We start from the raw sequence: 14481 nt of genomic DNA on the forward strand, positions 1-14481 counted from the left end.
CAAACGCAAGCGTAACAGCTCGTCGAAATTTTAGATAGTTCTCCTGCCTAAAGTGGGAAACATTCTAAGTCTTCTGATTACACTCTATGCAGCATCCCAACAATTGTCATATGCATACAGTATTTCCATAACACTGATACTTTACGATCGTATTTCTTGTTTAGCTTTAATTTGAATATGCATATTTTCAAATGCTTTGTTCGACCTTCCTTCACCGCATAATTTAAATTTCTTTTTTATATAATTAAAGTACTTCGCTTGCTCTTGTAGTGCAGCTCCTCCGATCAATATCATCTGTAAGGATCTTTGATTCTGCTCACGAAAGTTTGATTGTTTCTTATCAAGTACCGTAGTGTTTACAAGTAGTATTTCTTAAGGAAAATGGATTCGAATGGAAATGAAAAACATTCGTCAGAAAATAGTAACGTCACTGAGGTAAGATATGTCAGGAGAGAGTGTAATTACGCCAAAATTGGTAGTCTTCGTTAACTGGCAGTCAGACGAAATTGTGTTCTGTCTTAATAATTGGAAGTTAAGATGGAGGAGGACGTCTTACGTATTGACAGATGCCTTGGCAACTTGCAGCGTCTTTACTGCTTACGCAGCACAGCTGACATGTTAACATCGCGTAGCTACGTAACGTGAACATCGAGAGTTACGGAATATCCTTTTTTTGTATTTTAATCATATAATTTGATTACAGATATTTCAGTCGTGCGGAACTATTTATTCACGTAGATTTAAATCTTTCTAATGTCAGCTAGTGTTTCTTAAACGTAAAGAGGAATAGTAAAAAAATGCAATTGTTGACGTCTGTGGTTACTGACGAAATTAATTTGACGCAATGTTATTTGTGACACTCTTTTCAACAGTTTTATCTTCGACTTTATGACTCCAGCACACATGCGCCCTCCAATACACATACATACAAAAATTTGTCGCTAATATCAGCTAGTACGAATACCGATATAGTTCGAGATAGGTTCTCTGTTACTGATGTCATGCTTTGTATTCATACAATATCCTGATTTTAATTAGATCGAAATTTTCCCTTGCTTTTTTGGGTAGTAAATGATTGTATGTAATAGTAGTAATACCATATGTCGAGTAAATTAAAAGGTAACCGGTAAGCTAATGTACTATTTAATCCTCCAGAACTTAGCGTAAATTTAAGCAGCCTATTAAGAGCCGACAAAGCTTCCAGATTTGCGAAGTGTTGTGATGGTAATTGAGGAGCTGCTTAGTTAAATTTTACGCCGCCAAACTGAAGACTCGCTAAAACCTTTGCACCTCACATGCATTATTCTTTCATATGTGCATTTGTCATGTAGAGCAATCTTCAGTTTCAGATTGTTTATGACTCATTTAACATAAGAACATGCATAGATTTTATCAGTATAGCCAACATATTATTAATTCTTAATATTAAATCGTACATAAATACACAATTACTTAATTATGATCACATTGGGCAGACAAAGGAATTCTTATAATGTATAAAATGAACTAGATCATAGGAAATGGTGCTGCTTTTTCATAAACAGTTTGACTGGCATCCTTAGGGTTCGTTTAGAACCGTTGTTATAGGGGACCCACTTACACTTTAGATTACAATGTAAACGTGGCTACCGCTTGTTACTTTTTGATAATAAGTTTTGTGGAAAACTAGAGGTTACAGGTTCTGCTAGTATACTGGTTACTTTGTTTTGATTGAGTGGCCTTTATTTATTCCCATTTCTCTAAGTTATGTACAGTCTGTGCATTTGTCATATATGCCATGTCAACTTGCTCAAATGACTTAAAATATTTAGCCGATGTAGTGTTGTATACATTAATTTCTAGGTGTATATGTAAGACTTAAGTTATTAGATACTTGTTAACTAACAGATATACAAAAGCATATGGTTCATAGCATAATTTATATTTATCCGCAGTTTTATATTCAGGTCTTCATATTATTTTCATACACTATTCTACAGAGATGACTATAACACATACACGTGTGTGTGTGTGTGTGTGTGTGTGTGTGTGTGTGTGTGTGTATATGGAGGGGGGGGGGGTATACTTTTAAGAGAAATATGCTGTAGATAATGAGACAGTAGCCAATAATGACAGTGAATCAGCCTAGGTACCACAATGGGTGCAGAATTTGAAGTGATGAACCACAGTAATAGGGAGTTTTAATGGAAATATGTTTTCCCTATTGGTATGGTAGATGTCATGCCAAAGCTCAGCAACTGAAAGGGTGGGGACAATTACAACCTTTCCAACTTTTATGTAAAAAGAGTATAGAAAAAATAAGCCATCTACTGTGCTACCCTGTAAACTGCATATTTTAGAAAAGTGCCTTTCCTCGGCTGTTTGAAGTTGATGGTAACTATACTTGTGCCTAAAAAGGGAGATGGGCATCACCAGAATGTAGACCCATCACGGTTAGTTCCATTATCATCTAAAATAATTGAAGTGGTAGTTAGAAAGCAGCTAAATGATTTTTCTCATGAGTTGCCTCTTAAATCAGGCCCGATATGGATACTTGTCCAGTCGGAAAAAATGATCCTGACAGAGTCCAACGAAAAAGTCAGGTTTTCTTTATGTTATAGGAGGAGTGCATCAGGGATTATTGTTCGAACAGTTTTTTTAATGATCTGTCTAAGCTGCTACCTTTTGAAGTGCTAATGGATGCAGATGAGATACCACATTTATCACTTCCCATAATGACACAAATGTGGAAATAGTAACGTATGATGGAGAAGGCATCTTGCTGGTTTTGGGCAAGTGAATTAAAAGTAAACAATAGTTAAAATTGAGAGTATAATGTTCATGAGGGATAATGACTGCCATGGCAAAAGCTTGTCAAATTACTGGGTATCCACCTCAAAACCAAACTGAATTGGAACACAAACACGGCTAATTTATGCAACAAAACTGTACTGTGTGTTGTACCTACTCAGGAAATTAAAATCCTATGTTAGTGCTAAACAGATAATCCTTGTCTGTTTCGCCTTTTCCCAGACATGCAACTGTTATGGTGTCTTTCTTTGGCAGAAAAAAGCTATTTGTTGTATGTATGGTTAAGAGCATACACTAATGCAAAATGTGTTTCATACAGAACAAAATTATGACTGTCACAAGTCGATACATGTGTTGCATCTTTATGCACACCATGAACAATAGGGGTAAACATGATAGTCGATTAAATATTGACTCTTGTGGAACTAGGAATAGGAACTCTTTGAATATTCCCTGGACTAGACTTACAAAACTACTTTCTTCATATATGAAAATCTCTCTTTAAGCAACAACCCAGTGGGACAAGGCATTTAAAACTAATAAGTTCAGAAGCTGTGGAATACTATCTGAAAGAAAGAGCTTTCCGCACTGTAGATGAATTTATAAATAGTGATGCAAATGATCTCTTAATTTAATTATAATCATACAGCTTACATTTTACCATTCTTAAGGGTGTGTGTGTTTGTGTGTGTGTGTGTGTGTGTGTGTGTGTGTGTGTGTGTGTGTGTGTGGAATCACTTTGTATTGTTTAACTAAATTTAGCCTGTCTACAAAATGTTTAACTGAAGTGTATTTATACAATTGCGTATTGAACAATACAACATGAATTTCCATAGTCATTATATATAACAGCTTGGAAGCTGTCTCATGGGCCAATAAAAAAATGATTTTCTGGTTGGTATGTACTTCATGTCATATATCTACATCTACATTTATACTCCGGAAGCCACCCAACAGTGTGTGGTGGAGCGCACTTTACATGCCACTGTCATTACCTCCCTTTCCTGTTCCAGTCGCGTATGGTTTGCGGGAAGAACAAGTGCCAGAAAGCCTCCATGCGCACTCGAATCTCTCTAATTTTACATTTGTGATCTCCTCGGGAGGTATAAGTAGGGGGAAGCAATATATTCAATACCTCATCCAGAATCACACCCTCTCGAAACCTGGACAGCAAGCTACATCGCGATGCATCTCTGTAATGCTATCACACTTACCAAATAACCCTGTGATGAAACGTGCTGCTCTTCTTTGGATCTTCTCTATCTCCTCTGTCAACCCGACTTGGTACGGATCCCACACTGATGAGCAATACTCAAGTATAGGTCAGACGAGTGTTTTGTAAGCCACCTCCTTTGTTGATGGACCACATTTTCTAAGGACTCTCCCAGTGAATCCCAACCTGGCACCCACCTTACCAACAATTAATTTTATATGATCATTCCACTTCAAATAATTCCGTATGCATACTCCCAGATATTTTACAGAAGTAACTGCTACCAGTGTTTGTTCCGTTATCATATAATCATACAATAAAGGGTCCTTCTTTCTATGTATTCGCAGTACATTACATTTATCTATGTTAAGGGTCAGTTGCCACTCCCTGCACCAAGTGCCTATCCGCTGCAGATCTTCCTGCATTTTGCTGCAATTTTCTAATGCTGCAACTTCTCTATATACTACAGCACCATCCGCGAAAACCCACACAGAACTTCCAACACTGTCTACTAGGTCATATATATATATATAGTGAAAAACAATGGTCCCATAACACTCCCTTGTGGCACGCCAGAGGTTACTTTAACGTCTGTAGACATCTCTCCATTGAGAACAACATGTTGTGTTCTGTTTGCTAGAAACTCTTCATTCCAGCCACACAGCTGGTCTGATATTCCGTAGGCTCTTACTTTGTTTATCAGGCGACAGTGCGAAACTGTATCGAATGCCTTCCGTAAGTCAAGATAAATGCCATCTACCTGGGAGCCTGTATCTAATATTTTCTGGGTCTCATGAACGAATAAAGTGAGTTGGGTCTCACACGATCGCTGTTTCTGGAATCCATGTTGATCCCTACAGAGTAGATTTTGGGTTTCCAGAAACGACATGATACGCGAGCAAAAAACATGTTCTAAAATTCTACAACAGATCGATGTCAGAGATATAGACCTATAGTGTTGCACATCTGCTCGACGACCCTTCTTGAAAACTGGAACTGCCTGTGCTCTTTTTCAATCATTTGGAACCTTCCGTTCCTCTAGAGACTTGCAGTACACAGCTGTTAGAAGGGGGGGCAAGTTCTTTTGTGCACTCTGTGTAGGATCGAATTGGTATCCCATCAGGTCCAGTGGACTTTTCTCTGTTGAGTGATTTCGGTTGCTTTTCTATTCCTTGGACACTTACTTCGATGTCAGCCACTTTTTCGTTTGTGCGAGGGTTTAGAGAAGAAACTGCAGTGTGGTCTTCCTCTGTGAAACAGCTTTGGAACAAGGTTTTTAATGTTTCAGCTTTACACATGTCATCCTCTGTTTCAATGCCATTATCATCCCAGAGTGTCTGGATATGCTGTTTCGATCCACTTAACATAAGACCAGAACTTCCTAGGATTTTCTGTCAAGTCGGTACATAGAATTTTACTTTCGAATTTACTGAACGCTTCATGCATAGGCCTCCTAACGCTAAGTTTGACATCGTTTAGCTTCTGTTTGTCTGAGAGGTTTTGGCTGCGTTTAAATTTGCAGTGAAGCTCTCTCTGCTTTTGCAGTAGTTTTCTAACTTTGTTGTTGTTGAACCATGGTGGGTTTGTCCCGTCCCTCACAGTTTTACTCAGCACGTATCTGTCTAAAACGCATTTTACGATTGCCTTGAACTTTTTCATAAACACTCAACATTGTCAGTGTCGGAACAGAAATTTTTGTTTTGATGTGTTAGGTAGTCTGAAATCTGCCTCCTATTACTCTTGCTCAACAGATAAACCTTCCTCCCTTTTTTTTTATATTCCTATTTGCTTCCATATTCAGGGATGCTGCAACAGCCTTATGATCACTGATTCCCTGTTCTGCACATACAGAGTCGAAAAGTTCGGGTCTGTTTGTTATCAGTAGGTCCAAGATGTTATCTCCATGAGTCGGTTCTCTGTTTAATTGCTCAAGGTAATTTTCGGATAGTGCACTCAGTATAATGTCACTTGATGTTCTGTCCCTACCACCAGTCCTAAACATCTGAGTGTCCCAGTCTGTATCTGGTAAATTGAAATCTCCACCTAAAAGACTATAACATGCTGAGGAAATTTATTTGAAATGTATTCCAGATTTTCTCTCAGTTGTTCTGCCACTAATGCTGCTGAGTCAGGAGGTCGATAAAAGGAGCCAATTATTAACCTAGTTCAGTTGTTGAGTGTAACCTCCACCCATAATAATTCACAGGAACTGTCCACTTCTATTTCACTACAGGATGAACTACTACTAACAGCGACAAACACGCCACCACCGGTTGCATGCAATCTATCCTTTCTAAACATCATCTGTGCCTTTGTAAAAATTTTGGCAGAATTTATCTCTGGCTTCAGCCAGCTTTCCGTACCTATAACGATTTCAGCTTCGGTGCTTTCTATCAGCGCTTGAAGTTTCGGTACTTTACCAATGCAGCTTCGACAGTTTACAATTACAATCCGATTGCTGCTTTGTCCCTGCATGTCCTGACTTTGCCCTGCACCCTTTGAGGCCATTGCCATTTCTGTACTTGCCTGAGGCCATCTAACCTAAAAAACTGCCCAGTCCACGCCACACAACCCCTGCTACCCGTGTAGCCGCCTGCTGTGTGTAGTGGACTCCTGACCTATCCAGCGGAAGCCGAAACCCCACCACCCTATGGCGCAAGTCGAGGAATCTGCAGCCCACACAGTCGCAGAACTGTCTCAGCCTCTGATTCAAACCTTCCACTCGGCTCTGTACCAAAGGTCCGTAGTCAGTCCTGTCGACGATGCTGCAGATGGTGAGCTCTGCTTTCATCCCGCTAGCGAGATTGGCAGTCTTCACCAAATCAGATAGCCGCCAGAAGCCAGAGAGGATTTCCTCCGATCCATAGCAACACACATCATTGGTGCCGACATGAGCAACCACCTGCAGATGGGTGCACCCTGTACCCTTCATGGCATCCGGAAGGATCCTTTCCACATCTGGAATGACTTCCTCCAGTATGCACACGGAGTGCACATTGGTTTTCTTCCCCTCCCTTGGAGCCATATCCCTAAGGGGCCCCATTATGTGCCTGATGTTGGAGCTCCCAACTACCAGTAAGCCCACACTCTGCGACCACCCGGATCTTGCAGACTGAGGGGCAACCTCTGGAACAGGACAAGCAGCCATGTCCGGCCGAAGATCAGTATCAGCCGGAGACAAGAGCCTGAAACCGGTTCGTCACACAAACTGGAGAGGCCTTCCGTTCAGCCCTCCGGAATGTCTTTCGCCCCCTGCCACACCTCGAGATGACCTCCCACTCTACCATGGGTGAGGGGTCAGCCTCAATGTGGGCAGTATCCCGGGCAGCCACAGTATTAGTCCAGTCGGGGGATGCGTGGGATGAGCTGGCTGTCGCCGACAAACCCCCATTCGGACCCCCACAGTGATGCCCATTGGCAGCAGCCTCAAGCTGTGTGACCAAAGCCAACATTGCCTGAAGCTGGGAGCGAAGGGATGCCAACTCAGCCCGCACCCGAACACAGCAGTCGCAGTCCCTATCCGTGCTAAATACTGTTGTACAAAGAATGTCTGAACTAATCTACAGAGAGCGCAAACAATTCGACACAAAATTTAAACGGTTATTAAAATAGACGACTGCCTAGTAAATGCAGTAATGCTGTTACTTGCGCACTGCTGACACACTGCTTGGTGGCAGAAGGCTAACTGTATAGTGGACACCTGCATTTTTTCTGCTACTGTATTGTTTGTTATTAACAAAATTGTTGTTCCGTATTTGTACACAGAAGGAAATCTCAGTATTTTTAAAATTTATGTATTTCCATCCATGTACATATACAGAACCACAGTTTCATAAATAAATGGTGGTACATTATTAGAAAAGGCTTAAGTGCACTTGTGGTGTCGGTGGCTATTTTGCTCTTTGTTTCTGGTGCCAATTCGGTATTGTTGATTGAAGCCAATCAGGTGACAGTATGTTGTAGCCAGTGAGAATCACTCAATCTTGTGATCTCCATTGTCACAAATAAATTGGCTGTTTTTTTTCCCGAATAAGTCTTGATTTCCCCTGTTGTAGTTAGGGTGGGATGTACAATTTAAATTTCTGAGAGTGAAACGAGCAGCATTAATATTTGTAATTTTGCTTCTGACAAATATTTGGCTGTTTTTTTTTTTTCTTTACGAATTAGTAATGATCTGTAATGTTGTGGTCAGATTAGCAAGTAATAGAACAGCTTAAATTACTGTGAGTGAAAGGAGCAGTAATGAAAATTATAATTTTGGTTGTCACTTATATTTGACTTCGTTTTTCTGAATACGTTAAGATTTCTGAGGTTGTGCTTAGGTTGAGAGCTAATAGTACATATTAAATTGCTACAAAAGAAAAAAAAAATCATCCAACTTCATTTACATAGCAAAGGAGATTATGAATTCATTGTACTGACACCCCATTATTGATTGTGGGAACTGTTACTGATAGCAATGCACAAGGAAAAGCCTTGGACGCTTAAGTACAGACGAGCAGAAGAATTCCTGCGAAGTGTTAGGAGCCTGGTTTGGAATAAAGACATCCCACAAAAAGGTAAAGAAGTCACATAGAAAAGTTACTACATCCCACTATTGACATATGCATCTGAAACATGTGTAATGAAGAAAAGAGATGTAAGCAGATTACAAGCATGTGAAATGAAGAGCCTGAGAAGTAGGCTAGGAGTAAGAAGAAGAGACAGGATGAGGAATGAAAGAGTAAGAGAAACAGCAAACTGGAAGCCTTGCAGAGCAGGATAGAAACACCAAGGCTAAGATGGTACGGGCACTTAAAGAGAAAGGAAAACGAGAGGATTCCCGAGCAGATACGTGGAATGGAGATGCAAAGGAAATGACCGAGAGGAAGACCGAGGGATAAATGGTTGAAAGATTCGGAGGAGTGTGCTGAAAGAAGAGTCGAGGACTGGACCAGAATGAACACAGAAAGTTGGTGGGGAAACAGGATTAGATGGAGAGGCTTCTGTCCCAAACACACCCAGCTTGGGGCTGGAAGTTGTTGGAGATGATGCTGATTATATATTTAATGAACAAAGGCTTGCTTTGTGTTTTGTTATCTTCCCGTACCTATAATGTGATTGCTTCCTTCTGAATTACAAGAATATCATTTACTTTTTGCTTTCCCCTCTGAACACTTACTTGTTTGAGGTAGTAGATGAAAACAGTATCTGAGTGGTATAGTGTAGCTGTTACAGGCCTAATATACATATATAGAGTGATGTAGAGGTAATTATAAATATCAGTTTGAGCAGATTAGTACTGGCTATAATTTATTGTTAGTAGACGAGGTGCTACCCAAAATATCCGAGAATTTAATTGTAAAAATCAGGGAACTATATTTATGGTCTAATGTCCTTTTCCACCTTCATAGTAGTCATTTCGGGCTTGTATGCAACAATGCCAATGTTTCCAGAATGAGATTTTCACTCTGCAGCGGAGTGTGCACTGATATGAAACTTCCTGGCAGATTAAAACTGTGTGCCCGACCAATACTCGAGCTCGGGACCTTTGCCTTTTGCGGGCAAGTGCTCTACCACTGAGCTACCGAAGTACGACTCACGCCCGGTCCTCACAGAGGAGGAGACGAGATACTGGCAGAAGTAGAGCTGTGAGGACCAGGAGTGAGTCGTGCTTCGGTAGCTCAGTGGTAGAGCACTTGCCCGCGAAAGGCAAAGGTCCTGAGTTCGAGTCTCGGCTTGGCACACAATTTTAATCTGCCAGGAAGTTTTAATTCCAATGTTGTTCGCATTTTTGGAAGCACTCGTGTGAGTCTGTAGGGTGAAGTCTGTTCAGGACCCACTGCGATTCCACCTGGATGTCTACAGTTACGTAAAAACGTCACCCTTTCAATGTGATTTTCAACCTGGGAACTGGTAGAAGTTGCACGGGATAAGGTCTGGCAGTTAGGAGGGGTGAGGGACTGTTGCTGTGGTGTTTTTAGCCAGACGTTCCTCCACAATTAGCAAAGTGTGTGCGGGTGCGTTTTCATGGTTCACCAACCTCTCTCTCCTCTCTCTCTCTCTCTCTCTCTCTCTCTTTTTTTTTTTTCTTCCCCCCGCCCCCCCCCCCCCCCTCCAAATCCCTGGCCATTTGTGCTGAATTCCCTCAGTTGTCTCAAAACCTAGCAGTAAAACTGCTTGTTGACAGTCTGACCAGATTCGTTGAGATGTGCCGTACAACAGCTGAAGTCTGTTACAAACATTATGAATTTTCTGCCTTTGGTCTTTGTGAATCGCATCCCGGACTTTTGTGATCATTTCTGATGTGCATGCTAACGGCCGACCAGGATGTTTGTCATCGTCCACAGATTCTTGGCTTTCCTTGAAGAACATGAACCACTTAAATATTCTTGCTTGACTCAGTGCACTCTCACCAAATGCCTCTGGTGGTGGGTTTCACCTGCTGCAGTTTTCTTTAATTTGAAACAGAATTTGATGCAAATGCATTACTCTTTTATTTTATACATTCCACAACTCGCAGCATTGGAACGTATCCTGGCATGCACCACGACAACTCACAACTGCACGAGCCAAAGGTGATGCAACTTTGTGCCACAGTACCTAATATATGTACCTTGAGACATCTAGTGGCGAAATGTCGTAAGTTCGCGGATATCTTGTGTAACACCTCGTAGATTACCACAGTAGGTAGCAGTGGCTGATTTTGGCTGTTATTATATAACTTGATTCATTCCACATCCCTGAAAACTCTCCCCTCTGATGGGATTAATGAAACATGATGTGTGCTTGAAAGAATAAATGTATGAATATTTTTAACACAGATTGAAAAAAGACAAAAATATTCTTTTCTTGCATATTTCAAAGTTACACAGGCCAACAGCCGCTTTGGTAGGTATATCATTCTTGATAACATAACAGTTGTGTGTTCAGTATGAGAGTTCTACGTTAGTTTGTTGTCGAGTGTAGTTCCTGAATTTTTTCGTTCAGTTTCTTTACATTGTCAGTCCCCCACCTCATGAACCATAAACTTTTCAGATGTTGGGGCGTCTTGCGTGACTCGATGATATAGATAGCTATACCGTAGGTACAGTCACAGTGTAGGGTTATCTGTAGAGTTGCCAAACTAATCTGTGGTTCCTGAAGAGTGGCAGCAGCCTTTTTGAATAGTTGCAAGGATATCTATCTGGACGACTGACTGATCTGTGATTTTAACCATCGTAGCTTTGCTATGTTGATACTGCAGACGGCTGAAAGCGAGGGAAACTACCGCTGTTAGATTTCCTGGGGACATGCAACTCAACTGAATGAGTAAAATAGTACCTCATTTGTAGCTCTCAATGGGGTCAACTCGGGAGCATGTAGTTATCAAACAAAATAAAAGTGGTGCTCTATGGGTTAGAGTGTGGAGTTTTAGATCCCTTCATTGGACACGTTGACTAGAGAATTTTAAAAGGGAAATGGATAGGTTGAAACTAGGTAACGTCTTGTGGGAATTGTGAAGTGCGGTGGCAGTAAGAGCAGGGTTTTGGGTCAGATCAGTACAGGGTTATCAACACAAAATCAGATAGGGGTAACACAGGGGCAGGTCTAGTAATCAATAAGAAGAGAGGAATGTGGTTAAGCTACTTTGAACAGCATAGTGAATGCACTATAGTAGCCAAAATAGACAAGAAGCCAACACTCACGATACTAGTACAAGTTTATGTGGCTTGTACCTCCAGAAATGGTGCTGAGATTGAAAGAATGTACGATGAGGTAAAAGAAATTATTGAAACAGTTAAGGGAGATGAAAATTTAATTGTGACAGAGGACTGGCATTTGATAGCAGGAAAAGAATGAGAAGGAAAAATGAATGAAGGAGGAAGTTGCCTGGTAGAATTTTGCGAGCACAGAAAGAAAATTAGAGTTCAGGGAGAAAAAAATAAAAACTTTGAGATTGTTGGTGACATTGCAGTTCTGTCAGAGACAGCAAAGGCCTTGGAAGAGCAGTTGAATGGAATGGATAGTGTCGTGAAAAGAGGTTATAAGATGAATGTTAATGAAATTCAAACAGTGGTATTGGCCATTAAATCAGCCAGTGTGGAGAGAATTAAATTGAGAAACAGGACACTGAAAGTAGAAGATGAGTTGTAGTGCTTGGGCATCAAAATAACTGATGATGGGCGAATTACAAGGGATATAAAATGTAGATTGACAATGGCAAGAAAAATGTTTCTGAAGAAGAGAAAGTTGTTAGCATCGAATATAGATTTAAGTGTTAGGAATTTTTTCCTGAATGTATTTGTCTGCAATGTCACCTTGTATGGAAGTGAAACATGGACAATATACAGGTCAAACAAGTGGAGAATGAAGCTTTTGAGACGGTATGCTATAGAAGAATGCTGGTGACATTAACATAACTTTTCTGTAAAAATAGTCCTTCCAGTGTGAAATTTAAGTGGTGCTTTCTTCTTCAAACCTTTCATTACTTCAGCTTGCTCCTACCCATCATACAAACAGTAATCACACTCTCATAGATATATTTGCAACAAAATGGTCATACAGAGTAATTTGTACCTATTAAATATATGCATGTGGCATGTCTGTGCATGTTATAATTTTTATGCTGCACTTGCTAGAATGACACAGAAAGAAACCCCAACTGACTGCATACTGAGACTTTGAACACATTAATTTATCGGATCTTGCAACAGATGTCCAAATAGTAGTTTGAGGGATATCTTCCATTTCCCTCTCAGACAAAAATGAAAAAATTCATGGATCTGCTAACAAAGTTAACCAACTATGTGACAAGTATGCTCCCCTAAAGACCAGAAAAGTAAGAAGGAAATCTTCACCTTGGCTAACTGAAGAACTAAAACAGCTCATGAATATCAGAGACACTGCATATTGGCCATACAAACTGCACCCCAGGCCTGAAAATCATATTGCTTACAAGTGTAAGTGGACCATAGTCAGTCAAGCTGTGAGACATGGAAAACTCGGGCATGCCCGTACATTAACTGACAATAAAAACAAATCGCCTCTCCTATGGAAAAACCTACATGCTCCTGTTACACAGGGGGATTCACAAAGATATGCAAATATTTTAGTATGTTGTTCTAGAAGTAAAACTTCTGGAAAAAGTTCATATAAACATAATGTGCAAATGTTTGGTTACGGAGTTGTGGCTAATAAAAGATTTTGCCTGAAATTTAGCAACTTTGCAAATATGAAGCCATCACAAAACTGTATCAGGTTCAAGTAAAGCATGATTTACATTTATTTTTCTTCTACATTCTTAATGGAAAATAAACAGTTTACTTGTATAATAATCATTGCTTCTCTGCATGTTCTGGAAAGCTACAGCAGATACACGTCTGGGACACGTTTTATTTGTTTCACCAGACAAATAACAACAAAATAAATGGAAATCATGCTTTACTTTAACCTCGTACAGTTTTACTATGGCTTCATATTAGTGAAGTTGCTAAATTTCAGACAAAATCTTTCATTTGCCGTAACTCCATAACTAAACATTTGCGGACCTACATTTAAATGAACTTTTTTCTTTAGTTTTATTTTTAGAATAACATATTAAAATATTTGCATATCTTTGTGAACCCCCCTGAATAGGCAGGCTGCAGCTGATCTGGCTGTACCAACTGAAGAACTGAACTGGTACTTCACATTACCTACAATTACAATTGAATCACAAATCAGAGAGAGACTCATAGTTCATGTGGGTAAACAACAGTAGCCATGAAAAATTCTAACACCTGTTACTTGCAGTACTGTCAAAAAAGCCATCATCCGCAACAGATCAGCATCTAATGGACATGATGGCATCACAGTCCAAATGATGAAGCTTATTATTGACCCACTACTCCCTACTATCACACTCCTTAACCACACGTGTTTTCCCTGAGGCCAGGAGACGGGGAATAGTTATGCCACCACCTAAAAAGGACATTGCCACAGAATCCTCTGAGTGCAGACCTATTTGTATTCTTCCTTAGAATATATAGTCCACAACAGATAACAAACTGCATAACCACGTACAACCTACTAGACAAATACCAATCAGATTTCTGTAAACATTGGAGCGTAACTTCTGCTTCAACGAAGATAACATATGACCTGAAACTTGCGATTGATGCTAGAGAGGTGGCTTCAGTAAAGCGTCTGACACTGTGGACTTAGATATTTTACTTGTCAAACTTCACAGCCTAAATTTCTCACCAAGTGCACTGCAGTGGTTTTGCTCGAACCTGACATCTTAGCAGCAGTGTTTCATGTCCTGCACCTTAAAATCACTATGGAGGCCGATAGTATCAAGTGTTCCCAAGGGTTGGGATTAGAGTTATAGACTCTTTTCATTGTATGTCAGTAACATGTCATCAGTTTTGTCCTATTGCAAATCCAGATGTATGCTGATGATCTCCAGTTGTACCTAAGTGCAAAATCAATAAACCTGAAGACAGCTATCAAGAATCTCAGTACTGGGCTGCTTGCTT

The 14481-nt window shown here is 40.2% G+C and overlaps 1 protein-coding gene across 2 annotated transcripts in view; it reads left to right on the forward strand.

Annotated features, from left to right (window-relative positions):
* Positions 1-304: 304 nt before the first annotated feature.
* LOC124719903 (zinc finger protein 721-like) overlaps positions 305-14481 on the forward strand; it is a 201810-nt gene continuing 187633 nt past the window's right edge. For both annotated transcript variants that reach the window (XM_047245088.1, XM_047245087.1), the window contains exon 1: positions 305-435. In XM_047245088.1, coding sequence (XP_047101044.1) covers positions 382-435 — 54 coding nt within the window. In that variant the 5' untranslated portion in view covers positions 305-381. The remainder of the gene's footprint in view (positions 436-14481) is intronic.

This window comes from Schistocerca piceifrons, chromosome 11, assembly GCF_021461385.2.
Source record: "Schistocerca piceifrons isolate TAMUIC-IGC-003096 chromosome 11, iqSchPice1.1, whole genome shotgun sequence".
Lineage (NCBI taxonomy): Eukaryota > Metazoa > Arthropoda > Insecta > Orthoptera > Acrididae > Schistocerca > Schistocerca piceifrons.